Source organism: Zeus faber (assembly GCF_960531495.2).
Source record: "Zeus faber genome assembly, chromosome: 14".
NCBI classification, from domain to species: Eukaryota; Metazoa; Chordata; class Actinopteri; order Zeiformes; family Zeidae; genus Zeus; species Zeus faber.
In genome coordinates, this window is record NC_137200.1 from 5,559,376 (window position 1) to 5,585,125 (window position 25,750).

Sequence of the window (25,750 nt, forward strand, 5' to 3'; positions counted from 1 at the left end):
CCTTGGTGACGTGTGCTTTAAATTTCGGAGCTTCCGCATTCCAAGGCCTCGCTCCTTCCACAAAGGCCAAAGAGCAGGATCACAATAGACATTGCTTTAATAATCCGGAAGATATCCATGAATGACATTTTAATATTGTTCACCAAATGAGTGTTAACTTGGACATTGGGACATTCCCTCCTGCTGGAAAATTCCCAACATTTGTGGGACTGCTTCAACAATAATCAGAGCAATTACAGTCAAAATAAAGTACTGGGGAGTATGTGTATTACCAATGGACTATTTAAGAAAAATTGACCATATGCATGTGCTCGCTGTTGTCCCACTTTTGACACCCCATCAAAATCTTATCACAGCCATTTACTTTGAGTAAGGTAACCGTTTTTCTGTTTCAGTGAGTCGTATAGAAACAGCAGCTTCACAGCACTGACAGGACACTAGAAACAGTTATTGGGGATAACCACGGCATACCTACAGTACTCTTTGGATTTCCCCAAATTGAATACAATGTGCACCAAGAACGTTGCAATGAGTCAATACCATCACGTCCCAAACATAATTGTCTTTGCTCGCTGGCGTTTATGCGAAAGGGAAACACTTCATAGCTTCTGTGTGTTGCTTCCTACTGGGCGGGTCATTCCCACATGCAAGGCTGGAATTTACAACAAAGCCGGCCGGGGAAGAACGAGGGGGAAATGTCGAATACAGCTTGCGGAGCAGAATGCCCTCATGGAGTTCATTGGAGGAAAAGTACTCAAGCGCTCGTTCTTCCACTGTACACAGATCGTAGCTCCCTTGTAAGGAAAAGTGATTTGGAACGCCGCCATTGCCCTCTCTTCCTTTACAGATTTTGGGGAAAGGAAGTGCATTTCCAGTGTGCATTCATGGTCAGAGAAATACATGAAAAATGTGGGTTTATTTTGACCTACAGGTTGGTTGTGCGGTTTACTGAATCAGCACAATTCATGCAGTGGCAAGTGAAGAATGAAATTGGCACAGATGGGGTACAATAACAACACAAATTGTTACCTTTGAATTGGTTCTCTTAACATACTAATACCCCTTATGATGTTCTATATTACAAACACCGTCCATTTTAATTCTATAAATGTGGAGGAAAACGCTACAAATCATTGGTAATATTCTATTCCAGCCAGATGTGGAATGAGCTTCATATAGTTAACTTAGGCTCATTAATTAAGATCACTACAACTGCTCTGCATCCAGCCACATCACCCCTTTCACCCCAGTCAATCATTTAACCACAGGTAAAACCTCCTTACACAATCCCAGGCAGTAATTGATAAGGCCCTGTGCAACAGAGCCAACGCAGTGTCACATGGCCCATTGTGGATGGGCTCCAGAGTGGAGTTCAGGCTCCAGTGTGCATTGTTTCCAATGTGTTTGTGGAACAAATGCTTGTGTTGCGTGCCGGGAGGCTCCCTTCAAGCCATATCCGAATATAGCGGGAGAGAAAGAAAAGAGAGAAAACCGATATTTTGTGGCACCCCAGGGAACGGATGTTTCCTCCCCTTTCTCATGCCAAGAGGAATCCACCTGAGCGTGAAGCTCAAATGGGCCTGACTTGGCAGTTTTCAGCCATCCACGGACAGTTTATGAAAGGAGAAACACTGTAGGGAACTTGTAGGGTTTCTTTAGCAAGGTCCCGCACCGAGGAGAGATGGAGCGAGAGGGGGGAAAGAAATAGTGTATGGAAGAGAGAGGGGAGAAAGAGAGAGAATAGCATGACGTGCCTTTCTCGTGTTAACAGAACGCTAAGAACTTGTCCCACACATGTCTCTATTTGTATACAGTATGTACCTGGTGTATTTTAAGATGCACATAGGGCTTTGAGGAGACTCAAGGTACTTAGTCAGACACTTGGCTTGACCAGCATGCAGTCTGGTGTGCTACATACGACATACCGGGTTCATATCACCAATGCGATCAGATTATGCAGCAGCTACACTACTATAAGAGGAGACCTGTTCTTTGTAGTCTAGTATTATTTATCATTTTAGTTTAGAAGTAGTTTTAAAAGTCTCATCCATGGACAAGCAAACATGTTGAGAAATTCCGGGCCCTGTCTTACAATTTATTATTTCCCTCCACAGCCCATTCATTGTCCCGTCCACCTGAATAAATATTAAACAGTGTTAAAGTGCTGTCTTTGGAACCAGGGGGGCGCGCCACTGCCAGAAAAAGTGTTTCTCTGCAGCAGTCCAGTCTTAACATACCGTTTTAAATCTTGGGTAATACTGATTAAATAAATCAATTTTTTAAGGACCAATATGCGACTAGAAATGTTTAATTGTCAAAGAGCGTTCTGTGTACTGCCTCTATGGAGTAACCTTTGCCTCTTTATTATGCAATCAAAGAGAATAGGCTTGAGAGTAAAATCTTCCTCACTGCAATCAAAAAATGTTAAATAAATCTGTGATTAAAAATGTATTGATGCGAATCAAAAACTTTTGTTTGCGAATCCAAAAATTTTGCTTGCTGTTGAGCTGAATTTCATGGGCGGGACCTACGCTGAAAGATGTAACAAACGTCTCTATTCGCCAGTCTCTGTCGGAGTGACAGCTTGGCAACATCCACAGTTAGTAAACGAAAGAGGGAGTTTTGAAATCCACGGAGAAGACCGAGCAGGAAAGACAGAAAATCAATGCACCTACCTCCCCATGCACGTCCAGGGGGGAGGGGCTCTTTCCCGGCGTGTCCTGAGCGGGGGCAGGGTGTCTGTCCCAGCTGTGCACGTTACAGTTAGTAAACGAGAGAGGGACCACGGAGACTCCATGGACCTTTGGGTTTCCACCCAGCTCTTCAGGCATACACACAGAGAAACTGCCAGTGTGTGTGTGTGTGTGTGTGTGCATGGAAACGCGCATGTTATCCATTAGGAGCTCCAGCCTGGCCGCACAGCGTCATGCTTTTTAGAGGTTTTCTTATGTCGTCAGGAGCCCTTTCTGTTTTCATCTGTTTTATTAATTTTATGAGCATTAGTCGTCCAAACTCTACTTCCCTCGGTTGGAGTCGCACTGCATCCAAAAGGCTTCGGTGTCCCGTTACTTCGTTAATCACTATTTGTAATTCAGTGTCGCTGAGTTTGGCTTTTCTTTTCCACTGCTGAGCCGGATGAAGAATCCGCAGTGCCTAAATTCCACTGCTGAACTGCAACTTCTAAGCTCCGCTTCTCATACGAACATGCGACTAGAGGGCTGCCCCGTTCGCCTATTACATATAGGAATACTTCAAATATGATATGAAACACATATAGAAACATTACATTCGGATGAGGAGATATACCACAAAGAAATATAGACATAATAGCACATATGCATAAACCACACACACACACACACACACACACACACACACACACACACACACACACACACACACACACACACACACACACACACACACACACACACACACACACACACACACACACACACACACACACACACACAGGAGTGTGCTTCCAGGCCAGTGTATCTGTTTGGCAGCTCCTACGACTGGAGAACAATCAAGACACTATTTCAAAACCGTTCTGGCCAACAGCACGACATTATCTCATTTATAATCATGTGAATGATAGTGCACTACGGCAATTATACATTTGGCTGTTTTGGCCGTTGCCGTGGAGACAGTTTACAGTGGATGAATTTTAAGATGAGTCTCACACCCACTTCTTGCGAAGTCACCCCGGCCAAGATGAAATACTGTCTCTTTTTGGACATTCCCACTGGATACGGGATACAGAGCAGTAACAGAACTGACTAGAACCGTCGACCTTACCGCGGGGTTAGAGGCATCGCACTCCGTAATTATTAAACACTCTCTGACTAACACATGTAACCAACCATAACCGGTAGTAAACAAATGTATTCCATGCATCACTATAGAAACCACAAACTGTCACCACAAATGAAATTCATTCGTTGACTATCCGGACTGATCAAGAGTAATATGGAGTGAATAAAGTATCGGTGCTTCAAAAGTATATTTTGTCAGGAGAGTGGGCTGATGTGTCATGGTATTTGGGAGTATTGAACCTGTTATCATTTTGGTATTAATCAATTTCTCACCATTTAGCAATGCAATATTTGACTACTTTGGCTCCAGCTTTGTAGTCGCTTTCCCGCTTCTACGGTACCGTTATGATAAATACAAATCTTAATCATACTATTTGTTTACGTTTCAGGCAGGTTACGTGTCTTGTCGATAGTGGGCCTGTTAAAGCCCTTGAGAAGCCTTTTATTTCTGACGCATGTGCTGTGAGAGCACCGAGGGGGAGCCTTATCTTTGTGCAGGAGGTACCTGTGAGTCCAGGTCCATGTAAGGACTCGTTTTGCCATCCTCGCTCACTGTTGGTGACCACACTCTGTCTCCTGAGCCCCACCTGAGAGAGAGAGAGAGAGAGAGAGATTACACAGGGCTTACTCCTTTCTTTCTGTAACTTAGTCTGTGTGTGTCCAGCCTGTTGCTGAGGTCAGTTAATTTTATTAAGAGACTTTTGACTTTCAAGGTTCCTTTATTTTCAGTAAGTCATGTCACAGAAACTTGATTAAGAGGGAACCAAAAAACAAAAAAATTAAGAGACAAAACACATGAAAATCACAGGTCAGTAAGAGAATAGACAATTCTCTTGAGAGATAACTAGGTACGTAGGGATCTATTGATGTCTTCACCAGATTTGAGACAGCTGTTCACTATAAGGACAGCTCCATTTGTAGCCCGGACTTTGTGCAGTTTACCTCCTTAGAGAGAGAGAGTGAGAGTGAGTGAGTGAGAGAGAGAATCACAGCTACCACAGGAAAATCACTGGTCAAGAATGAGGGAATCATCCTGGACCAGCACCTCCCCAACACCCCATACACGACCGAAAGCATTCAATTGCCAGTCGCGAAAACCGGCAAAAGGAGAGAGAACACCCATTGAGACACAGAGAGAATAACCAGTGAGACACAGCCATCCCAACCCCTAAGTATGGTCAGGTCTCCCCGTCCCCTTCCAATGGTTCTCTTTCCTGAGAGGAGTTATGTGTGTCTTTAGCTGGTACCTCTTTTTGTCATCCAACACTGCCCCAACCAGGCTACCAATTTAATAAACTTCCTGGAGTCAGGGAAATGATCCGTGACTTAAACACACTTTCCAAACGCGGTGTCTAGAAACCCCTCCAGTTCAGCCAGGGTATACAGGTCCCCATGTGGGGCCTGGGAGTCTGACACTGACATGTCTGTCAGTGACCTGCAATCCGAGTCAGACCCTAATTCATCATGGTCATTAGTCGTCACATTAGCATTCCTCGGCACAGTAGCATTCTCCGTCACATTAACACTGATGGCCCTCCCCCAGGCCCGCCACCTCCCCACCAGCCTGCTCGCTGGGGCCGGGCTCCTCCCTGCCGCGGAGCCAGGCTCCGCAGCCCGCCTCTCACCTACGAAGCCGGGCCCCGCAGCCCGCCCCTCGCCACCCGGAGCAGGGCTCCGCAACCTCCCCCTCGCCCCCGCCACAGCACTCCCTCCAGTCCCGCCACCGCCAGGCCCCCCGGGCCAGGTGGTGTGGCTGATCGGGCGCCCGCACATCGGGCCCCGCGCCCACATCAGCCTGCTGTTCATTCGGGCATGCGGCGTGTATGTGTTCCTCCTCTTTACAGTGAAAGCATTTTGCATCTGGCATAGATCAGATAGTAATCAGTGTTGTGTTTTACCCTAAATGACACGTCCAGGGCATGCGTTATGTACGCGTGCTTCAATCTCTCATCCTTACATACCAGGCTCATGGTGCGGAACCCGCTCACCATCTTCCCGAAGCGCAGCAGCGCTCGGTCCAGCACCTCATTGGGGATAAATGGGAGGACTCCCGACACCTTGACCCGGGTGTAGGGCACGGCCAGCGGGGACACCTGGAGATACGCATCATCAATAACGATACCGTTCTCGACCAGCTGGGTGACGAAGCGCTCCTCCTTTACAAACGCCACCACAGCCTTATTCTGTCTGGAGGCATAGTGCAGATTGCAATAACTGACCTGCTCTCCCAGTGCCTTCAGCACCGCCTCCACACGCCTTAAGAGCGGGGTCCGGCGCAACCCTCACTCCGTGACGGAGCGAGAGGGGCAGCGGCACCATCCGCCAAACAAACCCGGCGCAAAACTAAAACCGACAATAAATGACTTAACTGAGCCACAAGCCATCAAATAAATAAACAACCATCTACAGAGCAAAACACACAAAAAAGATAAAATAGATCCACACGCTCTTACCACCCACAGCTCACCTGAGTGCGTCCACACTCCACGAGAGAGAGAGAGAGAGAGAGAGAGAGAGAGAGAGAGAGAGAGAGATTACACAGGGCTTACTCCTTCCTTTCTGTCACTTAGTCCGTGTGTGTCCTGCCTGTTGCTGAGGTCGTTGAATTTTACAACCTGACTCAAATCCATTCAAGTCAAATACTCAGACTGGTCATCAACACCCCGAAAATAAAGGCCTGAGAATTCCTCCTAGCACCACTAACAAGGGCTTCGGCAGATATTCCACTGACATGTTCCTAGATGGGAACGTGCTAAGACATCAAGAAACCACAAAGAAACCAAACAAAAAATATCAATAATTCATGAAATTTAACAAAAATGTCATGGTCCCCAAACTACCCTGAAGAGCAGCAGTTAAAATTTCAGAAGTGGCTTGAAATAATAATCTTTGCATGTTTGCCTGTGTGCATGTGGATGCATTAGGGAGTCAAAACAAAGATAATGTCATGATCACATCATAAATCTAAAGCTTACCATCTGTTCATATCCAACCATCCATTCCCTGGAAGAACTGCATAGTGCTTGGCTCCAACTTTTTAAAATATGGGAAATAAATCCTAATGTCCACTTCACATTACAAATAATTGACTGCAGTGGTTTTTTGGGGTTTTTTGGAGGAAGATATACGATGATTTACTGTTAAATAAATGGTTCAATGAAGATGATGTGAGATACCAATAGCAAACAGTAGTACTTCTTTGTCAAAAAACAAAGCTATTAAAATGTATTCTGGACAAATTTCAGCTTCCAGCTGATTTCACTTTCAACCGATTCTGTCTATCTTAAAAAAGGCAATTCAACAACCTGTGACAGTCTTTCATTTCGACTGGTGCAGAGAGCAGCACACCAGAGTCCTTTACATGTTAAACTGGTCTGAGATTTGCATTTGTCATGAAAGAATAGTGGGGGGGCGGGGGGTGAATTCTTTAGCAAACAGGCTGGAAGATTGCGGTTGCCATAGCGTTCACCGTAACGTGGGAAGGCATCTGTCTTCCTAAAGGGCAGCTCCATGACATCACACTGAGAGGCCATTGAGAAAGTAAAGGGCAACGTGTTTGAGTGTGTGCGTGTGTGCGTGTGTACGTGTGTGTGTGTGTGTGTGTGTGTGTGTGTGTGTACATGTACACGCTTCTGTTTGCACGTCTCCACTTCACTGGTCACCAACTCATTCACACTTCAAAAAACGATTAACTCAAACGGAGCAGCAATAAAGAAGACAGTACGTCCATTGCATAGCTGAAAGGGTATGTGACTGTGTGTGTGTGTGTGTGTGTGTGTGTGTGTGTGTGTGTGTGTGTGTGTGTGTGTGTGTGTGTGTGTGTGTGTGTGTGTGTGTGTGTGTGTGTGTGTGTGTGTGTGTGTGTGTGTGTGTGTGTGTACGTCTGAAGCCTACGTGTGGAAACTTGACATCCTAAGAGGCAAGTTCACCCGGCTGCCGCTGGTAGAGCGTTGGCTGAGCTGAGGACTTTAGATATGAGACGTGAAGGCGTTGCTATCAAGGACCGCTCTCATGGGCATCCAGGGTCTGATGGCTGGACGACGGCTGCAATCGTGCCCTCTCTTCTTCCTTTCCACCCCATCCCTCTGTTCCTGCCACTGAAGCCCCTTTGTGACCGACCCCTCCCAAGCCTTTTGGGTGTCAATGTTTCAAAGTTCACCCACTCAAACAGCCTCTTCAAACAAGAGAAAGTTCAACCTCTGTAGTCGATGAGGATCTGACATTTCCGAGAAAAACAACTAAGACACAGAGTCCTGGAACATTTTGGGACATTCCGTACATCTATAACGAAGATAAGGTCAATCTGACGCAAAGGGAAGATCTGAAAAGCAAAGCTGGGGGCAAAGTTGACCATTATTTGATCGTTTTTGTATGGCTCCTCAGAGTTCAATCAGGCATTGATCAATTCAATGCCTGAGAGCTACTTGTAGGTTTTGAGTTACCATCAGTTTTCCAAAAAATATCTTACTAGTCTGGATTTAAGAGAATGTAAATGACCTGTTTGTAATCAGCGAGGCATGAAAGTCGATCCAGCAAATAACGTCTTCCAACATTGATGGATAATGGGCTTTAATGCAACGTGCACATGGCTGAGCGCTGGCAAACCGGGGACAACAGGTTCCATTGTTGAGGTCTTGAGCCCATTTGGCAGCGTTAGCGAGGACGCCGTTCCAACCAGCTGCTGCTACACATTAACCATCATCACCATAACCTGTACCTATAGTCTCTTTCTTTCCGCCATTCCTCTTTCTCTCGGGTTAGGACCTCGTTGGTCTCGCATCCCTTTCTTACTCACTCCCTCACTCACTCACTTCTTATTTGTACGTCTTTGACTTTGTCTCTCCTGCTTCCCAGGTCTGTAAATGCCTTTTTTCAACTAAGGATTTTATATCCTTGTCTCAACTTTGTGGTGCATCAAAATCTTCAAATGCAACCTCCCTGTGATCCCAGAAGAGATGTTTTGTGTTAGGTAAAACTCTATGTTTAGTTGCTTTACCTCATCTTTAAAAGTTCCCTCCTCAGTCTGGCCTGAATGCCAAGGAGTGATATGAGGAGATTCATTTCCAAGAGGGATGATCCGCAGGGTCTGGTTGTACCGCTTTCACAATGATGAATAGTACGGGGTGAGGAACTCCCAGATCCAATTCTACGGTGATTCGATCAAAGCCTACACAGGATGGTGAAATTTCCAGGACTATCTCACACACACACACACACACACACACACACACACACACACACACACACACACACACACACACACACACACACACACACACACACACACACACACACACACACACACACACACACACCTGCCCTCACCATGTGAAGCCGTACGTGGCTATACAGCAAGCTAAACACTCTTCCAATAAGTACCTGGAGACGTGATCTCACTTCTGGTATCTTTAATGAAAGCGGTGTAAAACTGTGGAACTAAGAAATATGCAGATAAACAACCATTCCCTATGCAGATAACAATACGTTGTCATTGTATACGTATGAACTCACAGGTTGTGCTTTCTCAAGGGCAGTGCTGGGGATGGAGATGGTAGTCCTGGGACGTGATCAGATTGACTGTGTGTGTCTCCATCTGTCTATACCTGCTCTGATGTTATACTATCATCACAGTGCCCTGATGTCGCAACACAGACTAGGGGAGAGGCTTCTGGGGGCGGAACCACGCACACGCACACGCACACACACACACACACACACACACACACACACACACACACACACACACAAAAAGAGTGCTTTGATTAGAAAGGAGATCCTAGCTATCTGCTGGAAGCTCTCAGGTTATCCTGATGCCTTTCCATTTTTCTTTTCCTCTTGGTTCAGATTTTCCCCTTGTGTGACCTCTTCCTGCCAGGTTTAATTTCCTGATTCGGGAGATTTGGGGTTTCTGCAAGGTTGATGAGTTTACTTTGGCTGCACACAATGACCATGTTCCTGGAGGAGCATAATATATATATATATATATATATATATATATATATATATTCAGTTAAGAGTCCTGCCTCTTGGTGTCATTTCTCTATCAAGTCCATCTGAACCGGACAGAACTGGTTCGTCGGTCCCATAGCAGCTTCCCAGCAAAGCAAGTGAATCACGCCATCACTGCCGCTGCTTTTGTTATTAGTAATATTAGACGGGATCATGATCAAATGCTCTCTCCTTGGGGAGACAGGGCGAACGCTTGCCTTTTCAACAGCGGTTTTGTAAGTCTAGTCAGAAGACCCCCAGGGAGGTGATGGACAGAAGAGGAGGGGGCGGGGGCAGGGGGTTGGAAGAAGGCAGGCTGTATATATGGAAGACTGTGTGTCTGGCGATGACAAGATCAATGAAAGAGGAAGGTGGTGGCAGCAGAAGACGCCCCACAACTCCCTTGATGTTCCATTTACAACCACAGCAAAGGAAGACCCTGGGAGAGCAAGAGAGGAGGGGAGAGACGGAGGGAGGGGGAGTAATTGCTGGGGGTGGTATGTGTGTGTGGGTTGTGCTAGAGATTTGTTTTTATCTTTGTCCTCTCCACAGGACCAAAGTCCTGGTTTGCTATCATAATTCTTCAGCAGTGAAGTCACAGGTTATGGCGTCAAAGCCAAACAACGGGAGAGGTCCAAGGTCTTTTCCCTGCCCGGGATTCCCTGAGTGTCTTTGCCCTATACTTTATGTCTTGTTTCATTTCACATGATCCTCTTCCCTTCCTTTTACTCGTTGTTTGACAAATATGAGCATATGCTGTACACACTCAAACTGTACTAAGATAGTAGTGAATATATGCCTATACTTATTCACTTGTTTTCAATGAGGTACCTTAGAACAATGGTTCACAACATTGGGTCTGGGGACCCCCAGGGATCCTTCAATACCGTTTTCACACCAAAATTAGCAGGTTCACTCGAATTTCTTTTAAACCTGGGTAAACCCGATTGACACCTTCCCCATATCCAGGAGAATTGCCGTTTTTTTCTGGTGTGTCACGTTCCCACATCCGCACATCAGAAAAGGGCCGTGTCATAGTTCCAGTGTGATTGGGAATAAATCAGTAGAGGAGACAGCAACTTATACAAGCAATGACCTAAGACAACTGTCAAACTTGGCAACAAAATGTTTTTTGAGCCGTTCAAAAGAATCGGATCATTCATGAATGACCTAACACTACAGTAGAAGCGTGGAGTATCCATGCTGCTGGTGGGCACCGGTCGTTCGGCAGCGGGGAGCTGAAGTGCTCCACCAGGTCGGAGACCGGCTTGGGGCAATGCTGGAGCGACTCGGAGTCCAAAACATTTCATGGTCCCCTATGCTGGAAAAATTTTGAATTCTAAATCGGATATGAAATGATCGAATGATACGCGGATATTCCTGTCTATTTACGTGCCAGCAGGTGTCCTGTTCACATCAGAGCAGATGTGGATTAAAACCTGTGTCTAGGGTCATTTGTTCCGGGACTGAAACCCGGGTTTTTCCTTTCCCACTGATGACAAATGAAATACATTTCTCCATTCGTTCATTTACAAGACATGTACAATAATGAAAATAATTTAACTGACATAACCTTATCTATAGAACAGACGAATGGAAGTTTGGGCAAAATCATATCTAACAATAAAAAGGCTGAGAATGTGTCTTAGAATGTACCTTGGAAGGTACTGCCTCTGTGATCAGCCATTGTACCCCTAGAGGTAAAATGCTGTAATTTGTTTTCTAAGAGTGAACCAATCGAAGAAGTATTGGTACATTTTCACTGCTATCTGAGTGCACACACACACAGAGACATAAACAAACAAATCTGAAACAAAGAACTGTCAGAATGACACACAGAGGATTTAAGTTTCATGACTCATGAGAACTTTCCAACTGTCTGTCTGTAGAAAGACACAACCAAAGGGCCATTTGCCTCACAGGCCTCTTTGACCGCTGTGGTCTCTCCAGGAAGCACTGGGCAGAGGGAAGAAGAAGAAGAAGAAGAAGAAGAAGAAGAAGAAGAAGAAGAAGAAGAAGAAGAAGAAGAAGAAGAAGAAGAAGAAGAAGAAGAAGAAGAAGAAGAAGAAGAAGAAGAAGAAGAAGAAGAAGAAGAAGAAGAAGAAGAAGAAGAAGAAGAAGAAGAAGAAGAAGAAGAAGAAGAAGAAGAAGAGAGAGAGAGAGAGAGAGAGAGAGAGAGAGAGAGAGAGAGAGAGAGAGAGAGAGAGAGAGAGAGAGAGAGAGAACAAGGGGCGGCAAAAAAGATTAGGGGGAGGACATGGGGAGAGAAGTGAGGGGAGAGGCCCAAGCAGACCATGGAAAGAGAAGAGTAAGAGAAGGGGGAGGGGTGAAAAGAGGGTGAAATGGAAGAGGAGTGAGAGGGAGGTAAAAGAGAGGGTAAGAAGGACAAGACAGGAGCACAGGAGGAAATGGAAGGCGAGGTGAAGGAGGAGGCGGACGAGTGGGGTGGATTTAGTGTTTCAGAGGGAGAAGAAAGGCATTGGTGGTTGGTTGGAAGGAGGGGGCATTGGAGTTGAAAGAGAGGGAGAGTGATGAAAGGAAGATAGACTATAGAGGAAGAAAGCCGCCTGGATAGGAGGGCGGGATCTGGTGTTAAGGACTGAACAACAGTCAAAAGCAAGGAAAAGTGGTGAGAGTTGGAGGAGGGGTGGCAGGAGGGACGGGACAGAGAAAGGAGTGAAGCAGAATGGGGCTAAAAGAAGGATGAGTGTGCAGGAAGACAAAACAAAGGAATGAGAAAGCAGACTCAGAGTCTGTAGGACCTTTTTTCCCTCAGACTCTTTAATATTAGACCACGGACACGACAAGAACACAGAGTCGCACTTCTAAAAATAATACAGTCTAATGCAGCCGACATATTAGAGAAGAAGGACAAAATGTCAATTTGTTCAACTAGCATGTAAATTAAGTTATTGTGATTCTAAAGTCAGTGTAACCAGTCGAAACAAACAGTTGCCATAACCCCTCTAATTGATTGGATCACTAAGTCCACGCCCCTGGTGCTCCAACTCAAACCAAGCACAAAGTGCAGGAGACAGGGGGGAGTTTGGTATTTGGTTGTGTGTATTCCCAGACTCAATTTGGACCTGAGAACATACAGGCGGACCAGAGGAGACAGGACTTTCTCCAGCTTGGGCCAGAGTGTCTCCGGCCAGCTCCCCAGACAGTGGGGGGGTTTAACCACAGCCAGCATCTTCTCCCCAGCGAGCTGGCATGGTGCCTGTATCAGATAGAGAACTTCCCCATTTATTTTTATTACTGTCTTCCCCTACATTGACTCTTCTTCTTTAAAACATGCAATCCATCATTTATAATTTGCTCAAATCGGGTTCTCCTTCTTTCTTATTCCTTCTTTCCCACCCGCTCCTTCAAAGGGTCATTTCAGGAACACTGTTGCTCCCATTCCCAGTTGGCCCAGTTAAACCAATCTATTGATGACATGACTTTCTGTTTAAGAATGGAAAAATCCATTGCAGTTTCCTTCGGTGCTCAGCTGCGTCTCGAGTCGGTCCTGGTCTCTCTTGATCTAATTACTCTTTCTTTTTTATTTCATGAGGTTCCGCAGCAAGCATACAACTGGGTATGTTTAGTGAAAAGGCAAATTATGAAAAGCGGGGGGGGGGGGGTTATGAAAGTAATAAACGCAGAGGCATTACAAGGGAGCATTCTTGCACTACGTGAGGCCTCAGTCTCAGCTGCATCCAATGTAATTTTGGTTCACGTGTGGACTCATATTTGTCCATCAGCAGCAACACAAAATTACAGGTCTGCCGTTCCCTCTCCCCCTCCCTAGTTGTCTAACTGTTTTCAGTTCTTTACAGCCTAGTCCCTTAATGAGGCCTATTGTTCTCCAAAATATTATTTTCTAGTGAGTCAGTGTGGGTTCTCCCAGTCACGCCCTGATTTTATTTTTTAACCCTGTCATCAACGGTGAATTCTAAATACATTTAAACCTACAGTACAACCATCTCAGAAGAGTTTGCAACTTCAAATGCAACTAACAGACCCATACTTCACAATGACACACAATGATTTGGGGCCTTTCTATGGATCTGGGGGAACCAACCATTTAAAAAAAGCAGAACTCCTCTCTTAGGTTATTGATTAGAATGATCGATAATTGTCATTTTGGCACTGGTTATATTATCAAGACAATTCCTTTGTGTTTGCTCGAGGGGGGGTTTGCTGCACATTTCCTTGTCTTTCATTGATTTTGCCTTTCTACATTTAGATGAACACACCCAGCATATGCTTATATGGAACAGGGAGCACAATTTAAATATGTTTCTCCTACACTTTTCAGCTTCTTCTCTTTGTTCATGCTATGTTTAAACTGTGGAAAATGTCCACCCTATACAGGTCACATATTCACTTATAAAGTGTTCTGCTAACAGGTCAATATTGCAGTATATACATATATATATAATATATGTGTTGTACATCTAACTGTAAAGTAACCTTTTATAATATCTTGAAACATGACATGAAAATGCAGTCAATCCAATAAAACAAAACAGCATTACATTGATTCTCTCTCTTTCACCTCATTAACTCTTTATTTTCCCTCCTATCCTTTCTCTCTGTCTGTCGCTCTCTCCATAACCAGTACAGTTTCAACAGTGATTACTCCACGGACATATTTCCAAAAAGGTCACATTCCAGCAGATCCCGGGTGTGGTCATGTGACCCTTCATCAAACCATGAACCCAGTCAGCGTCAGACAAAAGAAAGGACAGGATGGGTGGCCAACGCAGGTTTTAGGGTTCAAAGGGTGGAGGCGGCTCAATCGTCATGGGGATAACACAACTGAATACAACTTTTTAGAATAGTTGTTACTGTCTAATATATCTAAACGTAACTTACAGTAGACTACCACTGGTTTTGCACTTTTTCATTTTTTATTTAACCTCTCTTTATTTACAGTTTTAATAATTCAAAATTACCACAACTATTAATATGCTGTATATATAGATTTTGGTTCATATTATAATTGCATTAGGTCCTTTCAAATTGTTTTACCCTTGGCTTCCAACGAGAATTGTTGTTGTTGTTCTTCGTCTGACAATGCAAATCAGATATAAAAGTAATTGAGATCAATCTTAAGTATGATTTTTAATATCTCTGTTTATTTTATTTGTAAATTAAAATAATTTGAGGGCAATAAAAGGACAGGTTAGTATTTGTGATAGGAAAGGGTTAAACGTGCTTCCATAAATCAAAAGGTACAACCTGCAGTATGTATATTAGACGTACATATGCGTGTATAAGGTGCCTCGGGCAAACAGGGAAACTCGTGCCTTACGCGATAAAACAATTCGGAGCACGGCACCCCTGCTGCCGTGCTCGTGCGCGCCACGTGCACGGTGCTGGATCTGCAGAGGAGTTTCCCCCTTTGCAGGGTTTTTTTCTTCCGTTTTCAGCTCCCCAGTCTGGCTTGGGTTGTGCTTTGCGTATCCTAAAATAAATTTACTACCTCTATGTAGACAAACCACTTAATGCTCGGCCTGATGTATGGACGGCTTCTCCCAGAGGCCGGGGGAGCCCGTTGCGTGCAAAGAGAAAAGTGCATGCTATAAAACAAAAACCACACAAAAAAGTTCACAAGTAAAAAAAATAAAAATAAATTGTATGTTTCAACAAAGGCTGAACGATTGAGAAAATATCTAATAGCAAATTTTCTGATCTATATTTCACTATATATTGTGAAATATAGATCTTTCCACACCATTTGCGATGCCAACCCAACATGAATCCTCGCCGTCAGAAAGGAAGGCATGTCTTCTCCCCAACCATGGACGGGGAGTTCAAAAAGCCTCAGTCTGGCAGTTGTCACTTTATACCACACAAAGCTGAAACCGCAGCTGAAACTTGTCCATCCCAGCGTTTAGGCTCCTGACACTCTGACGTCGCCAGCTTTGCTCGGCACTTTCCGACAGTGCGCTGGAAACCCAAAAGTAATTCTCTCTCTCTCTCTCTCTCTCTCTCCCTCTCTCTCTCCCCTCTCTCTCTCTCTCTCTCTCTCTCTCTCTCTCTCTCTCTCTCTCTCTCTCTCTCTCTCTCTCTCTCTCTCTCTCTCTCTCTCTCTCTCTCTCTCTCTCTCTCTCTCTCTCTCCCTCCCTCCCTCCCTCCCCCCCCCCCCCCCCCCTCCCCCCTGTGGAACTGCCCTCTAAACACAAACGGTGTGTGTTCCCGGACTGGACGCCACCACTGACCGGCATCATTAGAATCAGTCCTGGTTACGACTCACTCCGTTTAATGGGGCAAGCGGCTCCAAACAGAGAGGCCCCTCACCTCAACGGGAGGGGATGGGGGCTGTGACTGTTGATGACTAATTTGGGGCAACAATGTAGTCTTTTACCCAAATTTCAATGGAACATGTAAAGAACACATATTCAGCTATTACAGAAATAAGCACATACACACAAATAACAACTATTATGGCTGAGCAAGTTTTTGACACAGCTTTGCGTCTCTCTTGTCACAAGTTTGGTTTTCTGTAAAGTTTGGAGTAATCAAAAAAACAACAACTTCTACCGCCAGAGGCCTTCCCATAAGTCTAATTGCATCTCCTGCAATGCGCGAGCTGGCATTGATTCATGCAGGTTCATATGTTTTTGATTCATTTTTCATGACACTTTCCAAAAGGATTTTACCCTCTGGCGGAGGAGCCAAGTTATGGTCATGGTTGAAGCTTTTTATTTACCAAATACTGATACTGGCATTGACGTATTCTGGCATCAGCCCGAATACACATATATATATATATATATATATATATATAAAAAGGATATTGCTGAATATCCCCAATATCAGCCATATTTGGCTCCATATCCGCAAAGGAGGTTTGGGATTCTGAATCAGATTGTGAATCAGTATGTCTTGGTAGGTCCGTCACTTGTCAGAGCACCAATCTAGAACCAATCTAGCTTCAACGACACTTTGCAGCCATGCAACATGTGTGTCTGGAGTCCATACCTGCTTATGTTGAGTGTGAGCTGCTGTGTGCAGGTTTTGATTCTGTTTTGAGCCTCCATGTGCGTCATGGTCTCCGTGCTGTCGCCGTTGATGGCCAGGATGGTGTCGCCCGGACACAAGTCGCCCTGGGCCGCCTTGCTGCCTGGCGTCACCTGGTAACACGCAAGGACACAAGAAAATAGTGAAGGAGGGAAGAAAGAAAAGTGTAAAAGAAAGGATAATATCAGGGTGGAAGTGCCAACTCCCCAATACCAGCTGTCTGGACAGATGCGGCATTGCCTCGGGGGCAGAGCTCCGGGTTTACGTTTCAAATGGCGAGTGGGAGATTGGCCACTCAAAGCATGAGTGATTTACGATTTTGAGGTTTGACCTGAGGTCTGGAATATGTTTTAATAAGAGGAGCTTTTTGAAAACAGAGTATAGAAATAATGATGTGAGATTTTGTGATCGCTCAACTTTACAGCTGAGTCAAAAAAAGAAAAAAAAAAATTATATTCTAGCTTTGGAGAGGGATTATGAGAGCCCTGAGAGCTCGCTTTGAACAGAGATCGCATCTTTATAGGCTACACTAAAACCTTGACAGCCATCTGGGATTCATCAACTTGGCCAGTTTAACTCGCAAGCGTCTGTTCAATACCTTCTTATTGCCTTTTGGATTTTTGGTGAGAATGTGGCTGTCTTGATCTCATCTAACATGATTTGACTGGAGTGTTCTGTGCTGCGGGCCGGTTCCGCAAATAGTCGTTTATTATTTGACGGTTACCAGGTTCCGCTCTGTGATCCTTCATTTTGGAATATATGCTGGCCCCCTGGGTGTTTAAAGCAGCATTGTGTGGGGGGGGGGGGTCACTCCATCCCCCTCTGGGGGGATGGAGTGGACCTCCATCGCTCTCCCAGTGAGTATGTTTCACCTTCAAAAACACACTCTGTGTCATATGATAGCAATTTTCCATAATCACACACACACACACACACACACACACACACACACACACACACACACACACACACACACACACACACACACACACACAAACATTGCTGAAGTCAAACCACCTAAAATACCTTGTGTCATCAAATCAAGACATCGACGGGAGGAAGTGGCCTTTATTAAATTGGTCAACCTCGTATGGTAGCACTCTGCGGTGGAAAATATCCTCAATCATCTTGACTTTGTGGATTCTACCAAATGCAAAAAGGTGTCACACAGTTCAGCTGTGACATGTCTTGTGCATTCAACGCCGATATGGCACTGACAAAAACTTTCTGGATAATGTCGGTCAACCAAATTATAGTCAGTAAATTTTGTTATACTTAGACCCTCCACCCCTATAATTTTGAGGAAATTAAAGGAATTCTTGTGAAGGAAATCACTTAAACATTTCACACCAGGAGTTTTATTTTCCGACCTCCATAAAGATCATTATCTCCAACCGGTTTAGGAGACTATTCCAATATCTGTAAGCAAGTTTTCGGGCACCTTAACTGTCTTATAGTACAGAGGGTATCAGATACACATGTATGCGTTGTGCCAGAGAAGCAAAGTCTTAGCTTCATATTAGTTGCACCCCTAAAGCAGGTAGGCATTAAGTATCTCGCCGAGGGGCTTTTCTGGAAATATCAGATGAAACTTGAAAGACAGTCGAGAGAAAGGTTTCAGCCCACAACTCAAACGGTTTGCTTGGAGTTAAACTGCATAATGGCAAGAAGACGTGGGCCGGCCTAGGGAGGTAATGAGCCGTCCTCCTTCCCCAGAATACATGTTTAGTGTCAACCATTAATCTGGGTCCTGTCGTCTTCAACTATGGAGTTCTCTCTCCACGTCGTTCATCTCCACGCCGCCCGACCTCACACCCTCTTCTAATGGTTCGGAGCTTGATGGCCGTCAGAGACATTAAGACGTATAATGTTTGGGGCAGGAAGAGGAGGATTGTGTTGGAATAACCTTGGACTGGTTGAAATGGACATTTGGACACATGTATATATATATATATATATATAACCAGTCATTTATTTATTTATTTTTTATAAACGGCTACATTGGGCAAAGTTAAAATGACACTTTGCTCATCAAGAACTAAGCAAACCCTATATTTAATGACTGGATTTTGAAACATCCATTCCACAGAAGGGGAATAGGAAACAAGCTTCCTGACTGACTGGAGCGTTTTAAGGGGGAATATCACACATGTTCACGCTCCATGTAGCAGTAATGGCTGTGTCCTGTGGTACAGATGTGGAATTTCTAATTTACAGCCTTTGAATAGATTTTTCTTTTTTTAACAAAATAATCTCACGGATTACCACTTTAATTTAAATTCACTATTGTTAATCATACGGTTTCTCTGTCGCAAACAGTAATGTGCGTTATGATAGAAAGAGTTTTAGGCAGATGTCTTGACTTGTACTTCTACTAATTAATACATACAAAAGTTTGCATTCATAGTCAGATCGTTATACTCTGGTGGTATGGGCCATTGCGCAAGTGGCAGCCATGATGAATTCGAAGTGACAGTGATTGTACAGATGGCGACAGCGTTGGTTGAGTAATCTAAACATCCACAGCGCCTCCATGTGTATGTGTGTGTGCGTGTATGTGTGTGTGTGTGTGGGGGGGGGGGGGGGGGGGGGGGGCTCCATAAACAGCGACACGGCTAATCGCTAACAGATAGTGCGGTTAGCGAACGATGGTCTAAGGTCTCACAGAGCCACCCACCCTCGCATGGCATGCCGAGGCACCGTGCACGTCCTGTGATGTGTGCGACCGTGCGGTTTCACTGTGTGGGTGGGGAGTGACAGCGAGAGAGAGAGAAAGAAAGAGAAACAGAAACTGATGATGAACTGAACTGAACAGATGGTGGCAACACCAAAGAGGACCTTTGAGTGTGAATGTTTATATTTGTGCGTGAGTCTAAATCCATGCACCCGTGTGTGTGTGTGTGTGTGTGTGTGTGTGTGTGTGTGTGTGTGTGTGTGTGTGTGTGTGCTTGTGTGTATGTGTGTGTGTATATGTGTGTGTGTGCGTGCGTGCGTGTGTGCACTAGTCCATGCATATGCATGTGTGTGTGTGTGTGTGTGCGTGTGCACTAGTCTATGCATATGTGTGTGTGTGTGTGTGTGTGTGTGTGTGTGTGTGCTCCTGCACAAGTCTATGCGCGTGTGTGTGTGTGTGCGTTCACGTGATCAGAGCTGGATAAACAGTGTTCATCGGGCTGTGAGATTGTCCTTGGGGAAAAGCATTGTGTCATGTCATCACTGTCACTGTGCCACAATCCCTGCATTGTCAAAGTCATCGGCTGTGACATCATCACCACTCTTGTTTATTTGTCATTCTGAACATAATATTGAAAGTGGAAGAATCACTGAGGCAACATTTTATTGCTATTCGACTCAAGGCCTTTTTGCTTTGACCAATAAACCCATTGTCATAGAAATCGTTATGTACGTAACCATAGTGTTTTTCTTTCCACCCCAGCGTGCAACACTGCTTCCCCTTACAGAGCCTGATTTCTGGCAATGTGCCGAGAGGAGCTTTTGTTTGTTTGCCCATTGTGATAGAAACCATGGTTATGACCTTGATGGCGATTATCACACTTTAGGTGGAGAGACGGCGCCGCTGCCGAGACTAAGAAGTGACGGCACTACTGTTAATTACGACACGCAGGCCGTGCCTTGAGTGTGATTACAAGAGAACGGGAGGGACAAGATGAGCTAGAAAGGAGGTCTGATCGTGACTTGTGAAGGAGAAGATGACAAAGTTGAGTGCGGCTTTTTAACTTTGTTAAAAAAAATAAAAAATAAAAATAAAAAATTGTAGTTGTCTTGTGGAAGGAAAGTAAAGGAGGTAAGGTTAAAGGTGCAGGTGTATGTACAGTATGTGTATTCTTGGAAGCTTGTTTTGTGTAGATCTGAATGAGAACCAGTGTTCAAGTTCAAGAGATTTTTTGTCACGTACATATACATACGGTCATACATGTATACATGAAATTGTCAAGCTCTAAAAATACTAAAAATACTAAAATGTGCGTAATTGATACGAGTGTGTGTATATTCTGTGCGGTATCAACAAAATCAATCGTCACAATCATCTATGATGTTCAGGAAATGACATTACCAGGGTTCCTACAAGGCCGTTGAGGTGCTTGAATTTTGTCCTCAGTAATTTAAGTACTGGAATACCTTGAAAATAGCCTATTTTGTGCTTGAAAAACATGATCATTGAAAAGCTGTGATATTCCCTCTGGAATTGTTATTCAAATCGTCACATAATGAAATATTTTCCAGAATCGATTTTACGATAGAGGGCCAGGGAAATGTATATTTAATAGATAGGCAATTATAATAGTAGATGACAGTGAGATGAATAATAGATATAAATATATATATATACTAATATCAATAATGGTAATAATAATAGTAGATGACAGTGAGATGAATAATAGATATAAATATATATATATACACTAATATCAATAATGGTAATAATAAAATAAATAAGAAAAATAGATTTTATTTGTTGTGCACGAAGTCCTTGAGAATCAAAATAGTGCATAAAAAAGTACTTTAAACCAAAACACCAGACGATATCTAGTCTCATATCACAATCGATATTGGAACGATATACAGTATATTGCCCAGCCCTAGTGTGTATGCGAGTGTGGAACAATGAGTATAAATGTGTCTTGAGCAGGTTTCCTCTCCACCATTAGGAGGATTACATTACTTATAAAGATCAGAATTATAGACTTTTTAGACACTAAAACAAGCAGATGCTTCCTTTGGGCACGGAGCAGAAAATGATTTATCTTTCCTTTTCCTATCAAGTACCCTCACCCAACGGCACCGTCTTCTTCACCGCTTGACATGAACCTACACCTGTATCGTCAAAACCCAACAACAGAACATAAATTCCCCCTATGCTTTTACATCAGCCTCCCAATCCATACGTTTCTTCAAGAGGTTCTTTCACGGTACCGCCCATTATCATTCCTTCTCAACTCGCTGTGGAGTTCTCCATAATTCTAGGTTGGAGAAAACTTCTCCCGCAGAGCCGACAATTATTTTAAAAAGCTGTGTCAGAGGAACAGACCCTGTGGCTTTGGGTCACATGTGCTCTGTTTGGGACAATATGTGCCAGATGGATAGATGAACGGAGGGGTCCAAAGATCTTCAAGGAAGCGCTTCATGAAGTTCAAGCCGGGACGCAGAAGGAGAATGCAATCTATGTTCTATAGGCGCTAAGTTCCAACGCTGTGCTCGTACCCTTTCGCACTTGCCCTCGTGTAATCGCACCCTGGCTGGAAAAACAGCGATATGACTCCTTGGTATTTACACGCCATGGACTTATCCGCTCTGAAAGGTCGCCTGTAGCTGACACCTGGGTTACCCATTAGCAACGCCCTTTGTTACAATACTGCACCTGGATTTGTGGCCAAATAGAAAAGCCCTTTTGTCATTTTTTCTTGCAATCCAACAGACACGCACGGAAGCAGCGTTAATGAGTCGTGCAGAGACCGAGGGGATTTGTTGTTCAGGGGTGGAGCTGGAAAGACGAGTCCGACATAAAAAAGGACTTGAACCAAGCAGCCGATCTGAGTCTTGACCTACCAACCTACAATGAAAGCAATGATCGGCCGCCAGGTCAAACAACACCCGCTATAGCAGCGGGAATCCAGGATGGCGTAGAGGAAGAGGAGACACCAGAGTAAAGACACATAAGACGAGATCTAATGAGGAGGAAAGAAAGAACGAACAGGAAGTTAAAGGTATAATGCGGCACACAAAAAGAAGAGCGCTGACACAATAGTAGGCAGAACAAAGAATGAAAAGAAATAGGGTGGGGGGAAAAAAGGTTGTCTTGTCCAGTATAATACAATTTCAAAAGGTGAAACACTGTACAGTATGTCCCGGTCACGCTTACCTCCCCTCCTCATCGAGCCCCAGTTTGGTCTTCTGAGCTTGTACCGCTCTTTATCAGCTTAGTTTTTGACTCATTAGATACAAACTGCGGGTTACCCAATCAGTTTAAACGTCAAAATAAGGCCAAAGTTCTCACAGCGAGAAGCCATTGACGGTACACACTGAACAGATACAGATACTACAGATTTTTACATACAGATTTTTGTTACAGATCCTAACAAAAGGCACTGAGACACTCACACAGACCCCACTGCCTTACTGTACTGTATTTTGTGTATCACTGTACTGGGTTACTGCATACTGCGCTGTAATGCTGTTCTGTTCGGTGTTACTGTATTGCTGTGTCGTACTGTTGTATACTGTACTGTATATCTCCATTCACACTTTATTCACATGCACTTTACTGCACATACAGTATCTGTATATACACATAGCCTATCCCTTATACACAACTATATTCCCTTTACTTCTATTTTGTACCCCCACTCTGAATTACCTTTTTGAGTCTTATTTTATTTTTATTTTATTTATATTATTCTATTCACTAACTGCATTATGTTTTTGGAATCAATTAGTTTCAGTTAGTTAGCTAGGTAGGAATTAGGTTAGCGATTATGTTCGGTTTCGAAACTATTGTGCATAATCTCCAGGTGCGTTGCAAAGACATTTCACTACATGTATGTATGTATGAAGGTATGTATATGTATGTGACAAATAAACCTCTTGAATCTTGAGTAAGAGGCGAACCATAAAGGAGGGTCTCAAGAAATTCTCAATCACAACCATCAGAAATGAATACGTTGGAACGAGCCGCAAAACACCCTGAAACTGCAGGAGTTGGGTCCTTTGGATACCGTAGGTTGAGTGACGGATAAAACTGTCCGTGATAAAACAGAAGACTTCCACTATTCTCCTTTGTTCTCAATGTGTTAAAGCAGTGTTAGGCCTTTTATATGTTAGGTTCTAAGTGTTTTGCTGCTTTCTTGGACAGGTCTGTCTTGGAAAAAGAGATTCCGAATCTCAATGAGACTAACCTGGTAAAATGAAAGTTAAATAAAAGCGCTGGTGCGAATTCCCGAGGAGGGGCTTGTTGGCTGGGGCTCAGAGTGTCATGAGTCACCTTCTCCCGGCCTCGCCATCGATTTAACACCGGACTTATCCCCCAGGCCGCCACATTCCACCCATCCTCTCTGAATGCTTCTGCCATCGGATCACCGGCTGACCCGATCGCTCCCTGTTTACATCATTTTGCTGCTTTATTTTGATGACACACACATGCAAGTACATGTGAAGTAATTTAGCCTCCCATGTGGGTCACATACACATGGGCTGGGGAATGTTGACAAAATCCATCACTGTGTTTGTGACCGAATACCTCAATATGGATAATTTCACAATATTTGGCCTCTTTACGTGCTAGATAAATGGATGTTTGGATTACATGATCAGCAGGTGGAGACGATAACCAGAATCCCGGATGATGTTTAGTCTTATGAACGTGTGTTGATCGATTTGTACATTTCTTATCTCATTTAAATGTTTGCTGCTGTAAATCCTGGATTTCCCCTCCAGGGCATTAATAACTATCAGTCGTTTTTTTTATCATTCAAGTCAGGCCCATAATGCCACTGGGGACCTATGGGTTAACGTTCTGATAGAGAGCCATGTACATGCAGGTGATTCATTGCATTTACTAAGCAGAGATCTTCTGCAGGGAATGCTTCAGCAGACATAGGCCTGGAACCCTAGAGGCTTCTAGGTGATATTTAACCGAGAAGCTGAGGTGATGATTAATGTCAGAGTTTACACCCCCCCCTCCCCCTCCCCGCAAGGAGAGACTTTGAACATTACAAGACATAAACTATCACTCTCTGAAATGCACACACATGCACTTGCTCATCCACACAGACAAATATTCTCACTCTCTATCCATCTCTCTCGTTTTCCCTGCTTCCACACTGCGATCGTTTAACACCCCTAAGTTGCCGCCTTGAGAGTACGTACACCAGGAACGCCATGAGAACGTGATGAATAGCCGTGACAGGAGATACTATATCAGCAGTTGTGAACTACAACTCGATGTGACCGGTGAAAAGACAAACAGAGAGAGAGAGAGAGAGAGAGAGAGAGAGAGAGAGAGAGCCATGTCCGAGCATCAACGCTTTGCCAGAACTGAATGTAACTCATCTCCTCCATCGCTGAGGAATGTTGGACACTGGAAAGGATGGATACCTAGGGAGTGGGTCCTGGAATTTCGGGAAATTTTGAAAATTTAATTTCAGTCCGGGAAAAGTCATGAATTTGCCACAGCTTTTTCTATATACCCCTTGCTTAAACAAACCTCTTGAATCTTGAATCTTAATTTTCAAATAAAAGGGTCCATGTCAAAGGGGTTGCTTAGGAAGTGACACCGGAGCAACTTCGGGCTAGTCGATCCCATCCGCAACCATACATTGCGCTTACATAGTTAGCATGCATTCAATCTCTCGGTTCTGGACACACAGGATTGACTGAAAACTGATTCTGTGTTCAGAGGGTTTCTACCAGAGCAGGTCAAGGGGATACACACAGTACTGCTATCTGCTGTCCAATGGTGGGGGTGGTTTCAAAAACAGGAGTTGAGGATGGAACCGGTGTCATGGGCAGGGGTTAAATCAAGATCCCTGGATCGAACTGGCCGACTCCGTCTCTCATTATATGGTCTGATTTCAAGGATGCAACCGAAACTCCTTTATAGTTTCGACCTGCGGTTCGTACATGTGGCCCAGGTTTCCATAACCCGTGTTGAAACGCAACAGACCGTGCAGCGTAACCTGCAATTAATTTTATTGATGCAAGCCTGTGGCACTGCAGGGATACATAATGTTCACAATCTGAAGAATCTTCCCGGTCCCGTTGCTTTCAACGTCATTTTGACGTTACCAGTCACGCAGGAATGTAGTCAGCCAATTAAACCAGCATTTATTCAAAATCCAGCTATGTTCACATAACAACAGTGCAGGCCTGTTGAATTACAGGTACGAGTCACTCAGGCATGCATCGATCAGACC

The 25,750-nt window shown here is 44.2% G+C and overlaps 1 protein-coding gene across 1 annotated transcript in view; it reads right to left on the reverse strand.

The window, feature by feature from the left end:
- The window catches only part of pdlim4 (PDZ and LIM domain 4), a 45,327-nt gene that overhangs the window by 17,717 nt on the left and 1,860 nt on the right, over positions 1 to 25,750 (reverse strand). The window contains exons 2-3 of the mRNA XM_080013911.1: positions 16,782 to 16,933; positions 4,324 to 4,405 (exon numbers count right to left, since the gene is read on the reverse strand). Coding sequence (XP_079870037.1) covers positions 4,324 to 4,405; positions 16,782 to 16,933 — 234 coding nt within the window. The remainder of the gene's footprint in view (positions 1 to 4,323; positions 4,406 to 16,781; positions 16,934 to 25,750) is intronic.